The sequence below is a fragment of the Cannabis sativa genome, chromosome 7 (genome assembly GCF_029168945.1).
Source record: "Cannabis sativa cultivar Pink pepper isolate KNU-18-1 chromosome 7, ASM2916894v1, whole genome shotgun sequence".
In the NCBI taxonomy this organism is placed as follows: domain Eukaryota; kingdom Viridiplantae; phylum Streptophyta; class Magnoliopsida; order Rosales; family Cannabaceae; genus Cannabis; species Cannabis sativa.
This window is the reverse complement of record NC_083607.1, coordinates 60,486,439-60,512,110: the sequence shown is the minus strand read 5'-3', so window position 1 is coordinate 60,512,110 and position 25,672 is coordinate 60,486,439. Positions and strand designations below refer to the sequence as shown.

The window sequence follows — 25,672 nt, the reverse complement described above, 5'->3', positions numbered from 1 at the left end:
ACCAGATTTGCCACATTATTAAATTAGATCCATAGAATAAAAATTGTATTTATTTATTTAGTTTCTCTTATAAGAGAAAGGATACCCTTTCTAGAATGTAGTCTTAGGTTAAATTATAATTTTATATATTTATTTAACAATACAGATACTTTATACATAATTACATTGAAAATATTTATTAATTATTGAAATTTAAATACTTGCAAGTAAATACTCAATATGTTAACTCATAAAATGAGAGTTCATAAGATTTTTTTTCATACTTTATTTATATATAATTGACAAATAAAAATATATTTGTATTAAAATGTTAAAATATTATTTTTTTTATCGTATTAGGCATTCGGGCTAAACCATTCATGTTTTCGTGTCATGTATGTGGGTTTATTGTGTTATATGAAGCTCAAATTCATATTATATGAATTCCTGCTAATTTGTAGTTTTGTGTCGTATTTGGTCTAAATTTATTGATGTTGCCCAATAAATTACACAAGATTCATAATAATAAATGAGCTTGGTAAGCTAAAAATCTCATCCCTTGAACACTTCTTAGACTCCCTATTTATAGTACCAACATAGCCATAAATAATGAGTTGGCAAAGGAAACCACAATTTTCTTGGCTAGTGCATCGTGGGAGAGTTGAAGGCTTGAAGCTACAAATCTTAAAATGATGCACTCAATTTGGGATGTGAATGGGCCATGTCTTGTGTTGGGCATTTGGACTTAGGCCTGCTAAATGATTAAAGGAATAAGGCCCATTTGATGATTAAGCCCGTTGTAGAGAACAATTGAATCAAGGAGATATACTTGGGCTTGATTGCTTTCACATTAAGGCCCACAAAATTACTACATTTAGTATAGGGATTAGACTTGATTGTAAAGCAATTGTTGAACTAAATGTTTGGTAGTTTAAATTTTTAAGCATGGATACTTATCCAAGGTGTCAAACACTACTATGAAGTGACATTTAATAATTAGTTAGCAATTTTTTGTAATTTTTATTAAAGTAAAATATGTAGAATTCGATATTGAATTATACTAATAGTGATATTACACATCACAAGAATGTTAGACACTATGAGTTGGATTGCACTGCACATGCAATTTGAACAATTTGTCAAATTACACCTACACTATATAAATCTCAAAACTGCACAAACTACACTGTAAAAATGTAGTGTAGTGTAGCCGATTCACAGTAATTGTCTACTAATTTAATAACATATATTATAATAAAATTTCATGATATATACAGGATCTTAGGCAAAAGCGGACTAAGTGCCGGCCTAGGGCACACCCAACTGAGGGGACCAAAAACTAAAAAAAAATACACATTTTTAGTAATTTTACAAAATGCCACTTTCTCTTTTTTGAAAAAAGATTTAATAATTTTGTTGCTATCTAAGATTCAATTAACTTTAGGTTGATCCTAAATATATAGTTTATTGACAAAATTTATTACAAAAAATGTTCAAAAATAGTGTCCAATTTATGTCAAGCTACTCAAATTTTGGCACATGCCTTAACAACTAAAAATTAAAAATGTTGCTCCAATTTCAATTATTTTCAACCTTTCTTGTTTTATAAATAAATGTTGTTTAATTGCTTTCATAAATATATAAATTAAAGAATTTAAATTTAAATTGGTTGGTCAAATAAATGTGTTTTGAAAAGAGCTTATTCAATAAAAGAGTAGCCCTCCCTCATCCTCTATCTTTAAAGTTAGCTAGGCATTAAACTCACTATTTCACTTCACTTTGACTATTTCTTTACATATTTTAGAATCTTCATTCATTGACTTAAGGTTTTCTCATTGATTTATTAGTCTCTTAATTTTGAATATATCAAACCCACTTGGCCTTTTAGTGTAATATTTAATATACATATATAAAGTCAAAAATTAACATCTTATAACTAAAGCTTGATCAATGACCAAGTTAGGGGACTACAAAAGTAGTCATGACTCAACTTTTTTCTTTTCTCTTCAAGTATACATTGGACCAAAACTATAATGAGGGAACTCTTTTGAACCAATTAAAAGGGCCTTTAATAATTGGTATTTACCTAAATTACAAAGGACTAAACTTGTATTATTCAAACATAAAAAATATGTATTGAAAATAAAATTTTAATTATTAGTATTTAATAAAGAGTAAATACTATTTTAGACTCTGCTTTTTGTAAAAATTACTGATTAAACTTTTTATTTTGTTAAATGATAAAATAGACTATATATTTTTACACTGAACTCAATTTTTAACAATTTTTTTTAATATAACCAATTGAAAAATAATTTAGATATAAAAAATATAACCAGTTTTGTCATAATACATCTATATCGGGTTATCATTAAATTTTATTTTTAACAAAAAAATTAATTCATAATTCTATTTTTAACATTTTAAAAAATACAGTGTCCAAGATAGTATTTATCATTTTAGTAAATATTTTTTCTTCAATATATTGTTAATACTTAATTAAAAAGAGAGAATACTATTACACATCCATTACCATAATCACAAAAGACTTTCCAGCAAATATGACCATGTAACTTCAGATAGTGTATAAGCAATTACAAATTGAGGATTGTCACTATATTTAATTTGATATAATAATATGAGTTATATTTTTTTTATTTCCAATATATTCCTTAAAAAATAAATTTATTTCATTTTTATGTGATATATCTATACATAAGCATTATACTTTTTTTTGTTTTTTCTTTTTCAATCTCAAAAAAGAAAAACATGTATTTTTGATTTATCATTTATGTGACCATTTTCATAAAACATAAGTTGATGACATGGAGTGGTGTTGTCATTGACACAAAATGTCAAAAATAGAGAAAACAAAACAAATACATGTCAAACAAAACAAGTTTGGATTTTGGAAGGTGTCACCTAGGATTCCTAATAAGGCCATTTTGTATTCTAATTTTTGACCAAAAATATGTAACAATTATGAGCACAAAACACTAAAGACTCAATTATTTATTATATTCACTTTCCTTAATATATTATGTAGTTTAAATTAAAATAGAATGAATTTTGGCTCTACTTAAACAAAGATATGTATATTTTCTCTGTATGGAAGAAGGTTGGACTGGAGATTTATTGTTTGTAATATAGATTTTTTTTTTTTTTTTGAGAAAAATAAAATTTTGTAGATGATGATATATCACTCAAAGAACATAATTAATAAGATAAGTAAACTATGTCTTTTATAAAAATAGGAATGAAAACTTGAAGAGTATCTCCAGTGATTAAATGAGGATACTTTATGTAAATTATTTTTTTTGACAAAACACAAGAATGCTATATTATTATAAATATATAGGTGCTATTATGAAAAAGAGAAATGTTAAAAGGTGCCAGTAGTGCCTACTAACTTCCTACGTGTTAATATTGCTATTGATGTAATTAAGTATCGAGTCTTGTATAATTTAATGTAATAATTTTTAGAGAGTATCGTTAACCAATCGTAAAGCGATACGTCTAGAAGGTACTAGGTACTATTGGTACCTAATAGCAATACTTTATAAAAAAATTATGTTGAAACCACTACATGACATTGATGCTATTTTATTTAAAAAAAAAAAAATTGTGTGATAATATTTATAATTGAAACAAACAATATATTAAATAATAATGTGTGTGAGATCATAATTGTAGTATTTTTTTTTTTTTTGCGTATTAAAAATAATATTAAAGAAAGATAAATATAGTAGAAATATTTAACATTTTTTTTTGGAAAAATGAAATATTTAGTATTTTTATAAAAACACTACTACTAAAAAATATTAATAAACTAATACTAAGAGTAGATTTTAGCATTTTTCATAAATAATTAATGGCACTTGCAAGTTGTATCACATTATTAATGCCTTCACAGTCTCACGCGCTTTCATCTCTCTCTCTCTCTTAATTATTATTTTTTGTTTTTTTTTTGTTTTTTGAAGGGGTTCATTCATATCCTTCTATGAATATTTTATTTTATTCAACATTTTTTTTTAAAAAAAAATATTTTATATTGTTTTGAGATAAAATTATTATATTTTGAAAATTTGTGTAATGATTTTTTAGGAGGGTACTTGTTTTTTTTTTGTTTGACATATTAATTACATATTTATTTATGATAAAAAAATACTTTTTACACAATTTATTTATTGCTATTTTTCTTTTTGTAAGGTTATTTATTGTTAAATTTCAATATTATAATATTATTTGTTGAAAAAACATCGCTTTCTCTCTCTTTTGTGAGAAAATTAAGACTAGTAGTGTAGAATTAAAATGATTAAAATTTTAAACAATCAAATAATTATCAATGACAATATTAATAATTAAGAACAACAATCAGATAAAAATAAGAGCAAACAGAATATCTAAATCAAAAACATTAAATACAAAAATATAGAAATCAATACCAAGATATGTACAGGTTCAAGTCCGATAGGTTGATATAATTTATGGCTTTACTCTAGTTCTGAAACACCACCGTAATTTTTTCTTTTTTGATTAAGCAAGAATAGGTACAATACATTCGACACAAGATTCTCTGCTGAGTCCTCACAAGTGTTTCAACTCTCACACTTTACACCTAAAAATCTTCTTCATCTACAGAAGATTCTAAGCAAAACCCAAACTCTATCTCTCTATTTTCTACGCACCTCTTTCTCTACCTCTCAATCTTTCTCTCTCTCAAACTCTCAACCTCGTCTGAATAGAGTTCTCCAACTCGTTTTTCAATCATGTCTTCAAATGTTGAGTCAAGGTAGTATTTATAAGCTTAGGATCAAGATCCTAAAGTCGGTGGCTGCAAGAAACGAGGTTGTTAAGTTAATTAGATATAACTAACTTAGCCAACTCCTTATTTGGTGAAGTTTCCACGTCAGCGTAAGCACCAGGGCCTCCGAGATCATGAATCATCTTCCAGACTTGAGGACCACAGACCCTTGCTTAAGACACTTCCGAAAATAAAATATAAGACTATGGAGTCGACTATTCAAAACTATCATTACAGAAGGAATAACTAGCCTGGATTTCCTTTTCAAGGAAAAAAAAAAAACTAATTGAGAGAGTGAACCTATCATTTGGCCCATTTAATAATTAAACATTTGAGAGCAAAGCAATTATAGGGACATCACTCAATTATAGGTTTACATGACATTTCACTCCTTTTTAAAAAAATTATTAATAATTTATGATGTTAAAAATAAAATTTAAATTAAGTAATTGCACATATATAAAAAAGGAGAATTACCCCATATACTATTTTTTTTTAACTTTTTTTTTTAAAATTTACGGTTAGAGTTTCTAAAGTGGTTGCAGCGCTAGTTGCATTAAGAGTTTCTATACGATTTTTTGTTGCAATTTAGGTTGAAGCGCTAGTTGCAATAGGGGTGTCTATGTAGAATTCTGTAAAAATGTAAAAAAAAAAAAAAAAAAAAACTATTTTGAAGTGTAAAAATAAAAAAAGCCCTATAAAAAAATAAGTATGTGTGTAGTCGAATGTTGAAAATTACATTTTATTTTCAGCAGTATAAATTTTTAAAAAATAAATAAAATATCTCGTATAACTATAATATATTTTATAATATAAAATAATTTAAATTATAATTTTTTTAAAATACTAAGAATAAAATACCCCAATTAATAAGAATAAATATAAAGAAAGAACTTTCCCAAATTTTAATATATATTTCGCAAATCTCTATATTAATTAGCATAAATAAAAAAAAAATAGAGTAATTTGAAACATAAATATATAAATTTTACTTCTAGTTGTAAATAAAGATTAAGTTTAATTTTTGGCAGTAATATGGTAATAATACATAAGTTATAATTATGAAACTTCTATATGTATCAGATTGTTAAGTGTCAAGTAAATTTTCACGTGATAATCCTTGATTGGTCCATGCTATTATATTTTTATTTTTATTTAAAAATTAATTTAAATATACCAATAAAAAAATAACATGTCAATAATAACTTGACACTTAACGACCAAGTACTTATGGAAGTTCTAGAAATATAATTTATGTATTATTACCGTCAAAAATTAAATTTAAGAGTTTATCTATAATCGAAAATTAAATTTAAATATTTATGCCATAAATTACTTTAAAAAATAATTAGGGAAAAAAACAAAAAAATACAAAAAAGGAAAAAAAATTACAAAAATACTTTGGGCCGGCCCATTAAACATTTATACAGTCCACATACAAATATTTACAAAAATACCACATGCACTAAGCCTTCGGTATACGGAAGCGAACCATGAAGATGAAAATACGCGCTCGTTTCAAAACCGCAAAACAACCAAAATGAAACCAAAACGAGAAAAATACAACTATTAATTCTGGCAAAATCAACTGGAAAAAATACCTGCAATGATCCAAACTGAAATGACGAAAAAAAAAATCAGAAAAACTGTGAAGAAACTGAAATTACACATTTGTTTTCTGTTTTATTCGATCAAAACAACTCCCCCTAATATCGAAATCCAGATTCATGAAATGTAGATCTGTAACAAACAGATCTGGACCTCCCACCAAATTCAAAACAATGTATGATGTGAAAATTTTTAAAAAAACCTTATGAATAATACATCTACGTTATATACAGTTACATTTTGATTTATTTTTTGTTTTGGTTGCCTTATAGTTGCATTATCGTTTTATGATAGTTTATATATTATGCAAGAATTTAATTTGATGGGGACTAAGAAATAGTAGTTATACATAGTAAGTTTTGTGCAAATAGTTGCATATTAATTTTATAGTGAAATAACATATGCAAGTAGCAAAACTATAATAAAACTACAAAACAACTGTATGCAAGTGCAAATAGTTGCATTATCGTTTTATGATAGTTTATATATTATGCAAGAATTTAATTTGATGGGGACTAAAAAATAGTAGTTATACATAGTAAGTTTTGTGCAAATAGTTGCATATTAATTTTATAGTGAAATAACATATGCAAGTAGCAAAACTATAATAAAACTACAAAACAACTGTATACAAACTAAAATACAGGAAAAACTCTTTGAACATCAACATCCATGATAAATCTCATTGTTACCCATTGATGATATAAAAATGGACAGGAAACAACTAGATAAAAAACATATTAAAAAAATACATACAGAAGGTGTAAAATTTCAAATATGGGAGAAAACCAAAAAGAAACCGAAAACAAACCTCGGTTCGAACATCAGCACCAACATTAGCTTTTTTCCCAGAAACGTTGACAATGAAATCTCTGCATTATTTGTTGAGCAAACATACATAAGAAGCACAATGATTTCTATACTCTTTCTGGCTTTATTCTCTACACAGTCGCTCCATATGTTATCAAGGTCCGTTTCTTCGTAAGAATATATAAGAAACTAGCTTTACAATTAAAAATTAAAAATAAAAAGAAAAGAAGAATTGTTATGTAAAAAAATTTAAAATTAAAAACTGAAATAAAATTATAAATTATAAATTAAAAACTGAAATAAAATTAAAAATAAAAAGAAAAGAAGAAAAAAAGAGAGTGAAATGAGGGATTGATTGATAGAAGTCAATCCTAGACCTAAGCAACAATATATAAGAAACTAGCTTTACAATTAAAAATTAAAAATAAACAGAAAAGAAGAATTGTTATGGAAAAAAAATTAAAAATTAAAAACTGAAAAATAAAAAATTAAAAACTGAAATAAAATTAAAAATAAAAAATTAAAAACTGAAATAAAATTAAAAAGAAAAAGAAAAGAAGAAAAAAAGAGAGTGAAATGATGGATTGATTGATAGAAAATAAAAAAAAAGAGGGAAGAGAGTAGGATTTGATTGATGATTGATGGAATGATGACTAAGTGGTATTTGTGTAATAAAACCAACTTTGTAAGTAAAAATGTAGACATAGGCGTGTAGAGGTATTTAGGTAATAAATTATGCAAAATGGATTTTTCATGTAAAAATTTCAAATAATTATACTATGTCTATGACTCTCTATACAATCACCCAAAAATATATTTATAACCACTCTATTAAAACTACACAAAAAATACCTTAACAAATTATAAACTAAGTTAACAAATGATAAAATATTAAAGAGACTAAAAATGAGGTAAATACTCCAATCCTATGTCAATCACTATCAATTAAAAATACATTTTGTCAATTAGCATTACATGATGTCACAAATTTGCATTATTAGTATGAAATATATCTATCTACTAATTATGGTTGAAGATACTAAATTCCAACCCTATCTCTCAAAATTCAATTATATTGGCTAGCAATTGGCTAGTAAAATACACTCAATTCAATAAACAAATAAATAAACTCTAAGTGTCAAAATGAAAAATTATGAGGATATTTTGATTTTTCTAGTCATTGTCCTACATTAAATTGAGCTATATATACTTAATATTTAAGCATATCACTCATTCTCAAAATTTAATAGCAGTTGTGAAAGAAAGAATCCACTTGATTTTTTTATTTATTTAAAAGTTTAAATGATTTTTTTTTTAGATTAAGTTTGTCTTAAAAACAATATTTTAATGATATATCTTTGTTATTATTTTATTGCATTAAATATATATTTATATATTACTTTATCCACCATACCAAAAATTATATTTTTGAAGATGACATTGATTTCGTTCCCTTCCTGAGTTAAAAATAAGAAAGAATGTATGTCAATAATAATAATAATAATAATATTTTGTTGCACGCGTGATTTTTTTTTTTTTATACTTGTAGTAAATAATTATCTGAACTTTATTTTCGGTGCAGTAAACTATTTAGAATCAGAATTATTTAAAAATTTACAAATGATTCTAAATAGCTACAATATGTGAAACAAATTACACTAAAAAATTCTCTCAAATACTAAAAACAGATAAAAAATCTACCGAAACAAACACAAAATAATAGTAAGGACTAAAACTAAACCCAACATGGAAGGTTTGGATAAGGTATTAATTACCTATTGTATAATCAAATTCAAAACCCCACGCGCTTCAAATGCGCGTGATCTAGGATATTCCTAAAGAACAGCCGAATCTAAATTTTCACGAACATATAAGAACCATACAAAATAATCATCTGATTCTCCAAACCCAAAAATAAACCAAAGTTTTCTCCTTTACCATGATTTTAGCCCACATTCGATTCAATCATACCATAACACTAATCAATCAACACATTTGATTCAATCACTCTCTCTTTCTTTCTCAGACCTCTCGGCTAGTCGGTTGAAAACCGATAAAGATTCAATCTTTAAGCCATTTCTTTCAAATTCTGATAATCACATTGACCATTGAAGAAAAGGGGTGTTAGTAAAAATCCTTACTTTTTGATTTTTCCGGCATACCCAGATGGAGAAAGAGCCATTGTTGCCTTATGTGAGGAGGTGGCCACCACCACCACCACCACCACCGCTGACCCATTTATGTACTCTCCCTGAAAACAATGAAATCCATCTCCCATTAACCCCTTCTGAGCTTAAAGACCGTTTAATCTTTGGTCCACCTTCTTCTCCACAAGAATCATCCCCAATACTTGATGCTTTAAACCTTTCCTTAAACTCATCAAAAACCTCTCCTTCTTCTTCTTCCACAACTCTCTCTCTTGACCCAACTAGCCCACCTTCATCTTCTTGGCTTGTAGACCCAAATTACCCATCTTGGAACAAAACCAATCTTCATAGATCAAGAACAGCACCAGCTATGGCTGTCATAAATGACAACAATCACCACCCTGTAGTTTCCAAGCCTCAATTTGGTACCCCATCTATTGTAAGACAAGGTTTCATTCTTCTATTAGTGTATTTATCTTTTGGGGTTTTGATTTACTCTTTGAATAAGGAAAAATTTGTGGCTAAAGAAACTCACCCTGTTGTGGATGCTTTGTACTTTTGTATTGTAACAATGTGTACAATTGGTTATGGTGATATCACTCCTAATAGTACTGCAACTAAGCTTTTTTCTGTTCTTTTTGTGTTGGTTGGTTTTGGTTTTGTTGATATTTTGCTTAGTGGGATGGTTAGTTATGTTCTTGATTTACAAGAGGGTTATTTACTTAAAAGTGTTAAGGGTGTTAAAGGTGTTGGTGAGAAGAAAAAAGAGAATGCTAGATCATATATAATTGATTTCAAGAAAGGGAGAATGAGGATTAGAATGAAAGTTGCTTTAGCATTAGGTGTTGTTGTTCTTTGTATTGGTTTAGGAGTTGGTGTTATGCATTTTGTGGAGAAACTTGGGTGGTTGGATTCTTTTTATCTTTCAGTTATGTCAGTTACTACTGTTGGGTATGGAGATAGGGCATTCAACTCAATGACTGGTCGAATTTTCGCCTCGGTTTGGTTGCTTGTCTCGACGCTCGCCGTTGCTAGAGCTTTTCTTTATTTGGCTGAAGCAAGAGTGGATAAAAGACATAGGAGAATGGCAAAGTGGATTCTTGGTCAAGACATGACTATCTCTGAGTTTCTTGCTGCTGATATTGACAACAATGGTTTTGTTAGGTATGTGTTTGGATGTTTCTATAGACTCTCAAATGTTTGATAATTTGGTAAACTTGTTTGAAAATTTTTCTTTTGGTATTATATAGTGCTTATTTTTGTTGTTTAGGCTTGACTTGAGATGTTAGTTATCACTATCTTAGTTCTTTAACAAAGAAGTTTTCATAGGGAAAAAGTATCATGATTTTTAAGACATCAAGAAATGAAATTGTGTGTGAGAATACTATTCATTTCCCTTCCAAAATTGGTGGGAAAGTCAATGTTAAATATTAACAAAAAAAGGAATAAAAATGAAATATTCAAATTTACTAGGACATTTGGTTGATTGTTTGACTTCATCATCCAATTGACAACCAAATGTAAATTCTCAGCGCTAAGGCTCTGTTTGGTTGATCTTCTACTTTTGCTTATAACTAGAAATATAAAATAAGTAAAAGCTTTGTGTTATTTTTACTGTTTGGATAACTATTATATGAATTTTTATTTTTAATGAAAAGTACTTTTCAATGTGTGGATATCATTAAGAAAAAAAAACTTTTATGAGTAAATTAGAAAATATGTAAATTATTTTAATTTTAAAAATAACTTTCAAAAGTCTTTTTGCAAGAAGTTAGGACTTTAAAATTAAAAATTGACTTTTCATTTTTTATCCAAACACCCATGAAAAAACTTTTTTAATTTTAAGAGCTAAAAAAAACTTATAGAAGTTAAGCCAAACAGAGCGATAATTTACTTTTAAATAAGTTATAGTTTTCTGGTTGAGGTTCAAGTCCTTCTAGGTATCTATATAGTAATTGCTATAGCATAGATTTTTGGTAACCAAATATTGTAGGGTTAGGCAGAGAGTCTAGTTTGTTTTTTTTTTCTTAAGAAATGACTAAAGCACTCGGTTTGAGTAAGATGTTTAGTTTGTTCATAATAATTTCTCATGTTTGTATATTAGATCTTCAAGGTGCCTTAGGAAAGGTAATAAGAATAGAATGGAATAACATTGGAATGACCTTTCCTCTTTCGATTAGAAAGAATGACTTTACAAAGGAATGAAATGAAAATCGGTTCCTTTTCCATTCAATTACCCCCAGCTAAACATACCCTTTAAGGTTTTGACCAAAAATTTCAATTTTTAAATATTTTCTCGAATAAGTTGTTTATGAAAGGTTATCTCAAGACGTCGAATAGTTTCACAAAAGATGTTGATGTTGAAAAACTTGTGATTTTGTTTAAAACATTTGTAGTTAGGAAGGAGATTTTTCTGCTGTTTCTGTAATGTTGTTAGAACAGATTAACATATTATTATATTTGAAATGTTGATTTCGATCTACATAAGAGGAATAAACGTTATAAACATATGCGTGAGTGCATGCGATTCATATTGGTTAGCTTGTATCGAGTTGAAATGCTTAAGAAAGTGATTAGTTATGCACAATGCTATCTTTGATAGTGTTAGGAAAGAATATTTACCTGTAATCGATATTTAGTTACCGTTAAGCACTTTTATAAGGAAATTCTTAATTCGGTTTGCATTAAGTCCAGGATAGAAAACCATAGTAGATTGGTTTTCTTTTCTTCGAAAAGCCTAAGTAATTCTATAGATTGAGAATAAACGAGCGAACGATCTAGTAAAAGCTAAAAAAGACACTTTTCCTGCTCTTCCCGAAAGAGTCCTTGTGAAAATGCTTATGTATTTTTCTTTATATGAACTCAGCAAGTTCTTAAAAATTTTTACCATATGAATCTAATTATGCTATAAAAATTTCCATTTTGCCTTATCATATGTTGGTTTTTTTTGTATTGCAGTAAATCAGAATTTGTCATATACAAACTGAAGGAAATGGGGAAGATATCAGAGAAAGATATCTTGTTGATCTGCAACAAGTTTGATATGCTCGATACCGGAAACTGCGGAAAGATTACTCTTGCAGATCTCATGGACAGTCATCACTAATCACTACTAACATTTTTTTTCTTTCTTTCTTTCAAATTTATGTTTTGTTTCCTATCCATCAAGCTCGTTTTCGTCTGCGAAATTTGAGGTTTATGAAAGAAAATTGCCACGTGATCATCGGGTGATTGCAGCATGATCAGAATAAACAATTGATGAAAGTGTTTTTTCTGATTGGGGATTTTGTACAAAGTTTTGACTTTATAGATCGCGTTTTTGAATCTAACTTAAGTGGTTGGATGCGTGAATGAGTGACTAACTATTTCGTTATAGCGTAGTCGAATAAGAAGAAAAGAAAATTAGTTCATTTATCATTTCTTGAGTATAAAAATTACATTTTGAATTGAACAGATGAATTTTTTTTCATAAGAATTGTTAAAAATTAATCTTCCTATCCCATTCTTGTCAATGTAAATGTAAATTTCAAGTTCTCAATATATGTGTATGTAAATATATGTTTGTTATAATCATTACTATATGTTTTCCCAAAGGTTTAAGAGGGGTTTGATTTGGTTATTGAATGTTAAAAGTTTAGAATCAACTTGATTTACTTGTTAAATATCAAGGTACCATGTAATGATGCTTGAATGGATGTATGCTGTTAAAATTTTTGTATTTGAAACATATTTTTTTTGGGTAAATATTATTTTAGACTCTCTCGGCAAGCAAGAGAGTACATCACACCCAATGAACAAACTATATGAATAGAAACGTGAGGTTCTAGTAAATTTGTGAACTAATATATTTGTAGAATGTTTAATAAAAACTATAAAGACATCTCTTAATCTAGAAGTCAATTGTATTAATGGCTACAAATTGCTTAGATAGTAACTAAGCAATTAGACTCCAATTTAACATGGCCTTATCTCTTTTGTTTTATCTAACTAAGAGCTTTCTTGATACCAAGGATTTTGGCCATTTCTATCATCACCCTTCTTGTTGTGCATCTAGTAAACACCCTTATAATAATTCTACGGTGGTTCCGAGCTACACAACGCATTCCTTGCTTCCCTTCTCCCTCAAATAAATCGATTCCAATATTTACCTTAATATTATTTTCATTTGGTTTCACATAGGATTCACTTTCATCTCTGTGTTCTCCCACTACTAGAGATGGTACAATATCAATTTCACGAGCCTTCCTCCGTTAATAGGTTTACTTCTGTCAATGTCACAAGTCCTCAACTCTTCCCTACTTTCCATACTAGACGTGTCACATTATTACGAGCTTTCTAAATTGCCCAACAAATGTCAACAATCAAACTAATTTTCTTTCTAGACCAACTATTAAAAATACCATGAATTTTCTGTTTTGTTAACTGACAATTCAGATTATACTTTGAATATGATTTTAGTAAAAAATAAAATTGAGTTAGGAGTAGGATAGAAAATGAACTACAATTGTTAAAGCTATTGAGTTAGGGAATAGGAATATGAATTTAAGAAGTTATGATAAAAAAAAAATAGTTCGACCAAAACCGAGCATAGGGTACCATTATGTTCCTTTTGCATAATATAGAATTTAAATTGTCATTTATAAAACAATACGACTGATCAATAATTTTTCAAAACGTATAGTTTAATATAGTATTTACCTTATTTTTTTTAGATTTACTTAAGACTTCCATATTTAATATTGACATATATCTAATTAAATAACGTGTTTTATATATTTTAATTTAATAATTGTTAAGTAACATCGCTAATCATTTGTTAAGTATCACCATCCAACACCACTGATACCCAAAACAATGCTCGAGATAAAGAAACACATACTTTTGTCATTACCATTTTGTAGTTATGTTGTAGAATTTGAAAGATGTGATCTTATGCTTTGGCATGTTTTTCTTTTTATGATTCTTATTGTGTTGGGAGAGAGGGATTGTGCCCCCCTTTCATTTCATATACACTTTGATATTAAATGTACCACACTCAAAAATAATTGCTATATATTCTCTTCTTTTCTTTCTTCTTGTCTTTTTTTGGAACTTTACAAGGTAAAGTTGTCTAGTGATTCCAATTTCACAACTAAAAATTTATCACAAACATACAAATCTCACTCAGGTTGTTCTTTTTTCTTTTTAATTGTTTTAAATAAAAACAAGTGAGTGTGGGCAAGTCTTAGTTTGGTATTTTTGTAATCTTAGATAATCACTTTTGTGTGTGTCTCATTCTATATATCAACCACTTTTGTTAACAAAAAAACAACTATATAAAAATATGTTGTTTAAGTTGGAAAAAAATAGTCCAAGAATTCTAATTAAACCCAATCACTTCACTTTTTATATTTACTGAGTTTGAAATATTTAATCATATGAATATAAAAATAAGTTTGACTACCACATATAAAAATTTTGTTTATAATTTATGACCATATGGGATTTTTAAATACTATAATGTTTTAATTTATAATTAATAAAACTTGTTTTCACACTGCACTTCACAAGCTCCTTCTTCAACATTTTGTGTAACTAACAAAATTCGTTAAGCAACGTTTAAAAGTAACTGTGTAATTATATTATTTTAGTAATTACATTCTATTTTAAAATGCAAAATGTATTTAAATATTAAGTAGTAATTTCATACGAATTCTTATTTTTATGTGTTGGCAAATGAGTTAGTAATTACATAATTTAATAACATTAATTAGCAAAAAAAAATGGTAACATTTTGTAATTATACAATGTAATTACATCCATGAGAATTAGAGAGTACTCCAATTATGTGGTTATTGTGTAATTACAAATTACATAAATTACTATTTTTGGCAAAACTTTTACATTTTTATGTTTAAAGTTTTTTTTTTAATATCTTACAGTATTCTATAAAGACACAAGAAAACAACAAAATAACTACCTACAAGTAACAAGAAAATAAGTCAAAATAACAAAAAATAACAAGAGTATAACATCAAAATACAATATTCATGTAAATAAAATCATAAAAACAGTAAAAAAATTATTTTAAATCCTGTACAGTACTTTTGTAATTTTTTGTTATTATTTTTATGTTTTTTTTTTTTTTTAAATAATCGCTAATTACATGGTAACTTTCTAAAAACACGCCTAAAAGTGTGATAAATGAAGACATTTCTTACTTATTTTGATTGTACTAAATATTTTAACAATTATACTCGAAATCTTCTAATTATTAAATATCGTTCCTCATCCAACTCTAGGATACCGAAATAATAATTACTATGCACTACGTAGGTAATTCCAACCTTAAATTTTGTAAGAACAAATCACATGTCTAACCATTTGAGCTCGAATATAATAGTAATTATTATGTTATATAATCTTGGAGTGGTTGAATATTGTATATATTCAACTCTAGTATTCAATTGCAATTGCTGACTATAGCTCTACGTACAAGAGTGCATGAAATGATAGTGAACACATAGTTTAGTAAAGTAAACTATAAATAAATATATAATATTATTTGGAAGAAAAGAATTAGCAATTGCTATAGGATTCCCTACACCAATATATATATATATATTTATATATATTTTATATGACCATGTGCAAAGGTCCTAAACTCCTAATCATAGACACCAACCCTCCAAAACAATATTCCTTTAGTCATTGTCTTTTTTGGCTTCCTTTCTCCACTAAAAGAAGAAGACATAATGGTTAAATTTTATGGTTTTTAAGAGTAGCATTCTTATAAAGTACTAGTGGTATTCGATATTATTATAAATTAGCAGCTTTTTTAATAATTATTAAATTAAAATATATAAAAATTCGATCTTTAATTATACTAATAAAAGTATGACATTTTATGGTGTTGTACGAGCACTATTATTAGAAAAATACTAAAAAATACTAGTAATTCTTAACACCACTTAAAAATGTCATGTGGTTGTTTGCAAGGACGAATATGTATATTTAATATGGGGGTCTTGCCTCCCCCAAATATTTTTTTTTTCCAATTTTTTATTTAAAAATGTATTTTTTAGCCTCCCTAAAATTTTTTCTTTTGCACTTTGATCTTCTTATAAATATTTTTTGTTAGCTATTAATGTAATTAAATATCAAATCTTATATAATTTAATTTTATAATTATTATAAAATATCGTTAACTATTTATAAGACACTAACTATAAGTAGTACTAGACACTGTTGATATCTTATAATAATGTTTATTACTAGTGCCTTTTACTATTTCTGTAAGATAAAACATAACAAGAGGAAAATCCCTCCCAAAAAGTTGTAAGCTAACACAAACACCTTCTTTAAAGACAAGAGGCCACAAGCCATTACCTAACCATTGATTCCTCTCATCAACTCCCTTCCAAATACTACTTTCCACTTTTCCATTTTGGACTCTCTCACTCTCTCTCTCTCTCTCTCTCTCTCTCTCTCTCTCTCTCTCTCTCTCTCTCTCTCTCTCTCTCTCTCTCTCCAAAATATGAAAAAGAAATTAAAAGAAAAAAAATGGAAGTCATTTTCCTCACTCATCCACCACTTAGACTCTTTCCCTTTGGATTTTGTTACCAAGAAGCTGATTCTCAAGCATGATGAATACATCATCACACCCCCAAAAAAATCATTTTACAACACACCAAAAGTCATATTACAACACAATTCAACATCTTTCTTTCTCTTCTCTTCTTCTCTTCTCTTCTTCTCTTCTCTATATATTATGTAGATCAATTTTCATTTTTGGCCCTTCAAAAACAACCCCATCAAGAAAAAAATACAAGCCGAATCACTTCTTCGAATTCAATTTCGATTTCAATCACAAAAATGGGAAGGCATAGCAATAGTAGAAGTAGTAGTAGTAGTAGTAGTGATGCCAACACCAAAGTCATTAGCTCCTCAATTGTTCTATTACAAGAAAGGTTTAGACAATTGCAAAAAGTGAAGGAGAGAAGAGAAGAGAAAGAACAATTAAAGAAGAAGAAGAAGTTGATTGAGTCAACTAATGAAAAAAGATCATCATCATCATCATCATCATCTTCTCATCTTGATCATCATAATCATCAATCACTCTCACTTGGACTTGACTTGCATTCCAAGCAATCTTATAATGATGATGATATTTGTGCCTTTACAAGTCTATGGCCAAATACCAAATCATCATCATCATCATCATCCAAAGCTAATGCTAGCTCATCTTCATCAAAAAGTTTTGAAAATTCAGAAATTGATACTTCTCTTCATCTATAAATAAAGTATTTTTATTATTTTCTTTTGAGTTTCTATGCTTTTCCTTAATTTCTTTTGTAATTTTGCTTAGCAAGTTTTTTGCTTTCTTCCTAATTTTTTTCTTTTTTGTGTAATATTATTATGTTAGATGAGTATTTGTAAGAAATGTCTGCAAAGAAATAAGAATTGACATGTAATTGAAAATAATGTACTAATTAATAATGTCTTTTTGTTGATCATTATTAATACATTTATGTTTGATCAATAATTGAGAAAAAAAAATAAATGAAAAAGTGATAATGTGATGCTGAAAATAATATTTTTCCCATGTTTCATGTTGTTTTGTTTTTGTACCTCTTTTGAGTATTTTAATAAGAAAAATGATGAAATTCTTGAATGTAAGAAAATTATCAATTTTTTACTACTTTTATGTCATCATTATATATATATATTATATTGATATATTGATCATTTTCTAATATAATATTTCTTCTTCATGATTACAGATAAAAACAATAAAAGTGAATTTTAGGAGATTATAACAAGATCTAAAGGAGAAATTCACCATCTTGAAACTTTTAAGGTACAATTTGCATATTCTTTGATTAATTTTCTACTTTTATATATATACTAAACAAGTAAACTATTTCAATTTCATTAACTTTAACCACTTGAGGCTAGTTCAAGTGACCATAGGAGGTGCGTGTGTATTGGAGGTCCTGGGTTCGAGTCCCAAGTTATGCCGATGTAATATATAAACGCTTAAATAAAAAAAAAAAAAACAAGTAAACTATTTCACAAAGTCTCAAGTTGCATAAATGTTACTTTCAAGGACCCCAAAAGAGATTTTTTTTTTCAATTATTTAAAATGATTTATTTGTGTTTTGTTTATAAATGTGGATTTTTACCTGAAAAAACATAATACATATTAATATTATACTACAAGATTTGTTTAATGTACTATTAATGATTAACAACCGTTCGATCAATCTAACTATTAATCTAACAGTTTCAGTGTGTACAAGATACGCCCTGACCGAAACTCTTAAGTTGGAAATGAGGAAAGGACATGGATGAAAATGGTGTGAAGAGGGCAAAAAAATGTGGATTGGTGATGAGCATGTTGGCCAATATAGGGTATGTAGTAGGAAAGGGCTAAAGGGAGAACTCAATTCTATTTATTATGAGAACCACTAATTCACATGTTCATTTGTTTTATTTTTATTTTTATTTATTTATTTTTTTTTTTTTGAAAAAAATGCCTCAAGAATCACTGACTTTCAAAACAAAAACTCAGAAAGAGGCTGAGGACATGGATTAATAAATAATGACATCAGTCAAAATCAAGTAACGAATACAATCAGGATAACTCGGTCACCAAATAATATTGTTAGACACAGTTAAAGCATTTTTAACCCTTGTGGACAACTGAATTAACTGCGTTGTTCTGGATGTTCACTTGTTTGTTGGTGTATTTTTGTACAAGTGCAAATAACAATGATTTATTTGTGTATATTTTCACTTTGATACATGGTGGATACAATGATGGGTGTGGCCCAATACAATTTTTTTTTTTTTCTTTGTGGAACAATTTTTTGTTATTTATTCTAATATTTTGTAGGTCTTTTTGTATTGTATGAAAATAAGATTATGTATTTATTTTTGATTTTTAAGGGCTAATGGGAGCCTTAACATAAGCACACATTGATTATACCAACATTAGTTACTTCACATTGATTCTAAGCTAATGTGAGTTTGTGAGAGGGAAATTATTCTTGACAATCTAAGTCATGGATGAACATTAAATCATCTAAGGGGAAATTTTCAAAAATATTATTTTTTATGTTTTATTTATAATTTTACGACCTAAAGTTTTTATTAATAAAAATACTTTTAAAATTTTAAAATTACAAAAATATATTTTGTTCAACCAAAAAAAAAAACAATTAAAAAAAACCTAGAAATCAATCTCATGACAACTATAAAACAACTATAAATAAATTATAAAACAACTAAAAAAAATAACTTCATGACAATTATAATACAACTATAAATAAATTATAGGGATATTTGTGGCGAAACCCCCTTAAAATTTGCAATTGCTACACATATAACGCTAATAAAAAAAAAGTGGCAACAAAAGTACATTATCTTACGATTTTATTGCAGTCGTAATATTTTTTTTGCTGTTAAGTGCCAATTATGCCCATTAAGTGCCAACTCAGAAATACGGGACGACATATTTCTTTAGCTTATTTAATACGTGGTCCAATAATATGTATCCACGTGTTTCTGAGTTGACACTTGATGCCCATAAAAAGGTACGGCTGTAACAAAATCGTAAGATAGAGTACTTTTGTCGCTACTCTTTTTAATTAGAGTCATATGTGTAACAATTATAAATGTTAATGGGGATTTCACCACAAATTAAACTTATTATTTTTTAAATATATAAAAATTCTTATACTTAAATACTCACACTGTTAAAAAATATTTAATTTTGTTTACTGAATTTTTCAAAAACTAATTAAATAAGAGCTTGATAAATACTAAATGCAGTAATAAAGAAGACAAAGATTTTTACGTGGTTCAGGCGTTAATGAGCCATAATCCACGAGTCAGTGTATTGGACTTAATAGGCTCGTGTAATATTTTTACAATAGTGTTTGTAAGAAAACCTTAATTCTGCCCTCTTGGTTTCTCTTAGAGAGGAAGAAAGCTTAGAAGAAATTTGGTAGAGCTTCAGCTATCTCCTTTTTGATCTCCCTTTGTATATAAATCAAAGAGTATTTATAGGCTAAATTTCAGGTATGGACATGCTCATGACCCACTTTGGGTTTTTGCAAAAAGCCCACTATTAGGGTAAAATGCATGTAATAATCTGATTGTTGGGCCCCCAATAAAGTTTTTGCCCGTGCGTAGAAGCAGTTGGGCAATAGGGGATCACAATTGGTATTGGACACGTGTCGCCAAAAAATTTCTCCTTGAAAAAAAAACGCCTGGACAAATCGTCAAGCAAAAAGGTATTAAGAGGTGGGACGTACACACTACCATAGTCTGACATAGGGGACAAGATTTGATCTTATATTAGACAAAGGTATAATCGTCGTTGAGTCAATCCGAGTCTCTCTTCATGGTAGACTGTAGACGTACGACCTTTTTTTGGGTAGTCAATGTCTGTGATAGGCCCTTTGAGTAGCCTTCCGAGTGTCTTTTGGACATACCTTAAGCCTAGTTTTCTGTGGATTCTGGAGGGATAGTAAGACTTTCGAATTTCAGATGGCAAGGTGCTATAGGACAAATCTTCACATAGCTTTTGGGCTTGATCTGTTCTTGGATTCGCAAGCCTTTTCCTTAACCCAATCTAATTAGTGACCGCTCGAGGCTGTATTTCTCTTTCTATGCCACGTGTCACTCGTCTGGAAACACATATAACATTTTTAAATTAGAGAAAATAACTAAACTTAAAAAAAAAAATAGCTAATTTAATAAAACATATTTTTATAAAAAAAATAAAAATAAAAAACACATATATATTTTTTTGGAACAACAAATTTTAATTTCTAATAATATTTTTCTCTTATAGCTAGGTTGTTTTATTTTTTTGTTATAATTTTTTTGTGTTTACGAGTGACTTTTCTTTTTAATTAATTTAAGTATTTTATTTATTAATTATTTTTCCTAACTACATAATTTTTTTGGGCTAATTATGATTTTAGCCTTAAACTTTAACATGTACTAAATTATATTTTATAAACTTTTAAGTCTTTTAAAAATTTTCAAGATTTTTGTCTAATTTTAATAAAAAAAGTCCAACATAATTAAATTGCATAATTTGATACATATTAAATTTCAAGAAGATGATTTATCACCAAATTAATAACATTGAATAAAATTGGATAAAAATCCAAATTATATATATTTTTTATAGTTGTTTTTTGACTACTTTTTTTTTAAACAATCTTAACTATCGTATTTAAAAAATAAAAAAAAATTCTAACTATAAATATTTTTTATTAGGGAAATTACTTTATATATATTATTTTTTTTTTAAATTTACAGTTTGAGTTGCTCCGAAAATTTATATATATATTGCTATATAAATATTGGTTGTGATTTAAGTTGTTCCAAAATAATAAAAATACTAATTTAACGTGTAAAAATAAAAATAATCCTATTATTAAAATTATTTTCTATTGAATAATTTTATTTATTCCATTTTTTTTAAGAAAGAATAATTTTATTTATTTATTTATTTTATTTTAACGCCTTTCTTTCTCTTTCACTCTCCATTGTTAACCCTAAACCATAATCGGCCTCTCTTCTCTCAGCTGTCTCAGTACTCTACTCGACCATTCTCTCTCGTCCCCTTCGCCGCCGGACTTTCAGACCGGACCACTAGCTACTCTCTCTCTCTCTCTCTCTCTCAGGTCAGACTTGGAGAACCATATATTTTATTTTTCTTTCGTAATCTTCGTTTAATCTTTATTGTTTTGTTCAATTTGTGTTTTAATTTGTATTATTGTATAATTATAAACTATAATGGGGTTATCATTCATTCTGTAGCTTTGTATATATATACATACATAGATATAGAGATAGAGTAGGTTATATTTTATAGTTAAGATTTTAATCTTTTGTTCTGTGCATTGGTATTATATAGCTAGAGATTTGTATTATGTGCAAGTAATATATGTTTATTTGAAAAGAAAAGGTGATATCTTGCAATGTTATTTTGAGCTATAATCTGTCATTCTGATTCAGTACCTTTGTGAAAAATAGTTCAGAAGAAGAGCATTAGTTAGTGGGTTTGAATTTGAAATATGATAATATACTGATTTGATTCTTTTGTTTATGCTGTAATAATATTTTTAATTAATTAAAACTATGGACTTTTTAGCTAAACTTTCTACTTTTATTTTAACTAAATTTTTTGGATGATCTCTTGTGAAACAATTATGAATGATTTAAATTATTGTAATTTTGAAAATAATTCATCCTAGCTTCTCCCTAAAGGACTTTTGAATTGAAAAATTCAATATTTTTTATCCAGATGCTCCTAAGCCAAACAAAGTATATGTAAGGGGGATTTTATGTTGTTATCATATTTTTATATTGAAACTGTTTTTTGCAGATTGCCATTGTGAACCAGAACTAGGGAAGTTGGTTTAATTCAGTGATTTTTTAGGAACAATGGTTATGCAGCTGTTCGACGGTAGTGATTCAGATAATGAAGAATTTGAGAAGATTGAGGTTGACAAGGAGTTTGCTCGAAGGTACGAGCACAACAAGAAGCGCGAGGATCTTCAGAGGTACGAGGAGTTGAATAAGAAGGGACTTATTCCTCGTCGAGCACGTCCAGATGCTGATGGAGATGAAGATGATTCTTCGGATGAATCATCCTCGTCGGATGATGAGGACGATGTTGATATAAAGAAGAAGGATTTGGAATTCTTTAATGCTTTGCTTAAGGTTAGGAAGCAAGATCCGAGTTTGAAGGAGAAGGATGTCAAGTTGTTTGAATCCGAATCTGAGTCTGATGAGGAAGAAGGTGAAGAAGGGAAGAAAGAGAAGAAAAAGAAGGCTATGTATTTGAAGGATGTGGTAGCTAAGCATTTGATTGAAGAAGGTGCTGAATTTGATGATAAAGATGAAAAGAATAACAAGACTAAACTTGTTTACAATGAGGAGCAAGAGGAGTTGCGTAAGGCTTTTCTTGAAGCCGTTGAAGGAAGTGAGGTTGAAGAGGATGAAGGAGATTTGTTGAAGTTGAAGGAAAAGAGTGGAGGGGATGAGGATGGGAGTGATGATGAGGAGTATCATAAGACATTGGATGAGGTTTTTGATGAAGACCATGAAAAGTCAATGTTTTTGAAGAAGTTCTTTATGAATAAGATGTGGCTTGATAAGAACAATGATGAGGGTGTTGAGGGTGAGGACTTGGAACTGTTGTCGGAAGATGAGAAGGCGATTGAGAAGCAAGAGGAGTATGAGTATAGGTTTCAAGAGAATCCCGGGGATCGAGTTTTGGGTCATGCTAGGGAAGTGGAGGGCTCGGTTAGGAAGAAATTGAAGGCCAGGAAAGAGCAGCGGAAGCATAAGGAGGAGAGGATGGAGATTGCAAGGTTGGAGAGGGAAGAGGAATTGAGGCATTTAAAGAATTTGAAGAAGAAGGAGATGGATGAAAGAGTTAAGAAAATCATGGAGATTGCTGGAATTGGAGATGACGAGGTTCTCCCTTTGAGCGCCAAAGAAATAGAGGATGAGTTTGATCCCGAGGAGTACGATAGAATGATGAAGAAAGCGTTTGGTAACAAGTACTACGAGGCAGAAGATGCTGTACCAGATTTTGGCACTGATGAAGACGAGGAAAAACCAGATTTCGATAAAGAAGATGAGTTGCTTGGACTTCCAAAAGATTGGGACAATTTTGGAACTGGTGACGGGTTCTCAGCTGCAAGGGAAAGAAGTTTAAAGCATAAGATCGACGGTCTAGAGAGCGATAGTAATGATGAAGATGAAGATGGAGAGGCAAAAGAGGAAGTGAGTAAAGAAAAAAAGCGAAAGAGGAAGCGAAAAACAGCTCTTTTGGAGAAAGCTAAAGAGGCCATGTTGGAGGAATACTATAAACTAGACTATGAAGATACAATTGGAGACTTGAAAACAAGATTCAAGTATTCGAAAATAAAACCTAATAGATTCGGGTTGAGTGCTGCTGAGATATTTGTAACAGATGACAAAGAGTTAAACAAGTATGTGTCTCTGAAACAGATGGCTCCCTATAAAGATAAAGAATGGAAGGTACCCAATAGTAAGAGGCACCAGTTTAAGCTTATGACACAAGAGCTTCTTCGAGGAGGAGATAAACATGATCGAAAAAAGCATGGTAAAAAGAAGAGAGTGAAGGATGATGATGATGCTAACAAGGCAACATCTTCTGCAGATGCTAAGTTGGAAGATAGTAAAGTAGAATTAGAACAATCTGCTGGTGATGAGAGCAATTTGTCTAGGCAAGCTAGGAGAAGGCAACGACAATCGAAATTTAAACTAGAAAACACCAGACTCGGGGCATATGAAAAGCGGGAATCAAAACAGAAGAGGAAACGAAGTACTGAAAATTAGCAGCAGCAGCAGCAGCAGCAAGCAATTTTGGCACCGTATCGAAATGTAATTCCTTCATGAACTTTCCCTTATTATTATGAATGATACAATTATGTTCTTGAGTTTTAGACAAGATTGATTTGACTAACATTCTTGTAATATTTCAACATTGAATCTTCAACAGGTCATTTTTTCTTTTGGGGTAAAATCATGAACAATGAACATGGAGATGAAGATGAAGATGAAGAGCATTTGGTGGGGTTGTAGCTTTACAAATATCTTAAATGAGTTTGTATTACTATTATAATAATTTTGATTTGAGTTACAAATATCTTGAATTAGTTTGTATTACTATTATAATTTTGATTTGAGGAGATGGTGTAATACATGTCCCCTCCATTCTTCACCCAAAAATATAGTACTAAGAATTAACTTCTAAATAAACTTTGTCCTATTGACTGTTTGGATTTGATCATTTATTTTTTCCATTAATTTAAACCTTTAGTTGTACTATGAAATTTGTATTTTTGTCAAACCGCTTAGTGCTGTTTGTAGTTTTGAATTTAATAATTGAGATTTAGTTTGTAGTTTTGAATTTAATAATTGAGATTTAGTTTGTAGTTTTGAATTTAATAATTGAGATTTAAATTACTATGTACTATAATATTACAAAACACTAATTTTTAAATATACTTTTTAATTTTATCATATACTAACAATTCATTTATTTATCAAAACCAATCCACTTCTTTACAATGAATATTTTTAATGTAATGTGTTTTAATAAATCGGGTAATTTTATTAATAATAATTTGTTAAAATAATAGAATATAATTTAATCAAAAAACATTTTTCGTTGAAGATACGATCGAAAGGTAAGTAAATGTACTACTAACAACCTATTCATTCGTAGAGAACTTGTTCTTCGCAACCACTAACAGTGATTTGATGGCAAGTCATCGAAGAA

General features: G+C 28.5%; 3 protein-coding genes across 4 annotated transcripts; all 3 read left to right on the top strand.

Annotated features, from left to right (window-relative positions):
• The first annotated feature begins 8,755 nt into the window (after window positions 1–8,755).
• On the top strand, window positions 8,756–12,941 carry LOC133039925 (two-pore potassium channel 3). Its single transcript, XM_061119052.1, has 2 exons — window positions 8,756–10,512; window positions 12,307–12,941. Exons 1-2 carry the CDS (start codon window positions 9,368–9,370, stop codon window positions 12,452–12,454), a joined length of 1,293 nt encoding a protein of 430 aa, XP_060975035.1. The 5' UTR covers window positions 8,756–9,367; the 3' UTR covers window positions 12,455–12,941.
• A 4,261-nt stretch (window positions 12,942–17,202) lies between these two features.
• On the top strand, window positions 17,203–17,625 carry LOC115696781 (uncharacterized). Its single transcript, XM_030623665.2, has 2 exons — window positions 17,203–17,297; window positions 17,391–17,625. The coding sequence occupies exons 1-2, from the start codon at window positions 17,203–17,205 to the stop codon at window positions 17,623–17,625; spliced, it is 330 nt and encodes a 109-aa protein (XP_030479525.2).
• Window positions 17,626–21,872: 4,247 nt separating this feature from the next.
• LOC115697840 (uncharacterized) lies at window positions 21,873–25,220 on the top strand. 2 transcript variants are annotated; one of them, XM_030624981.2, is made up of 3 exons: window positions 21,873–22,034; window positions 22,739–24,771; window positions 24,890–25,220. In XM_030624981.2, exon 2 carries the CDS (start codon window positions 22,798–22,800, stop codon window positions 24,724–24,726), a length of 1,929 nt encoding a protein of 642 aa, XP_030480841.2. In that variant the 5' UTR covers window positions 21,873–22,034; window positions 22,739–22,797; the 3' UTR covers window positions 24,727–24,771; window positions 24,890–25,220. The 2 variants fall into 2 exon arrangements, with proteins under 2 accessions (XP_030480841.2, XP_030480842.2); XM_030624982.2 differs by lacking the exon at window positions 21,873–22,034 and having other exon boundaries at window positions 22,706–24,771.
• The last annotated feature ends 452 nt before the right edge of the window (window positions 25,221–25,672 follow it).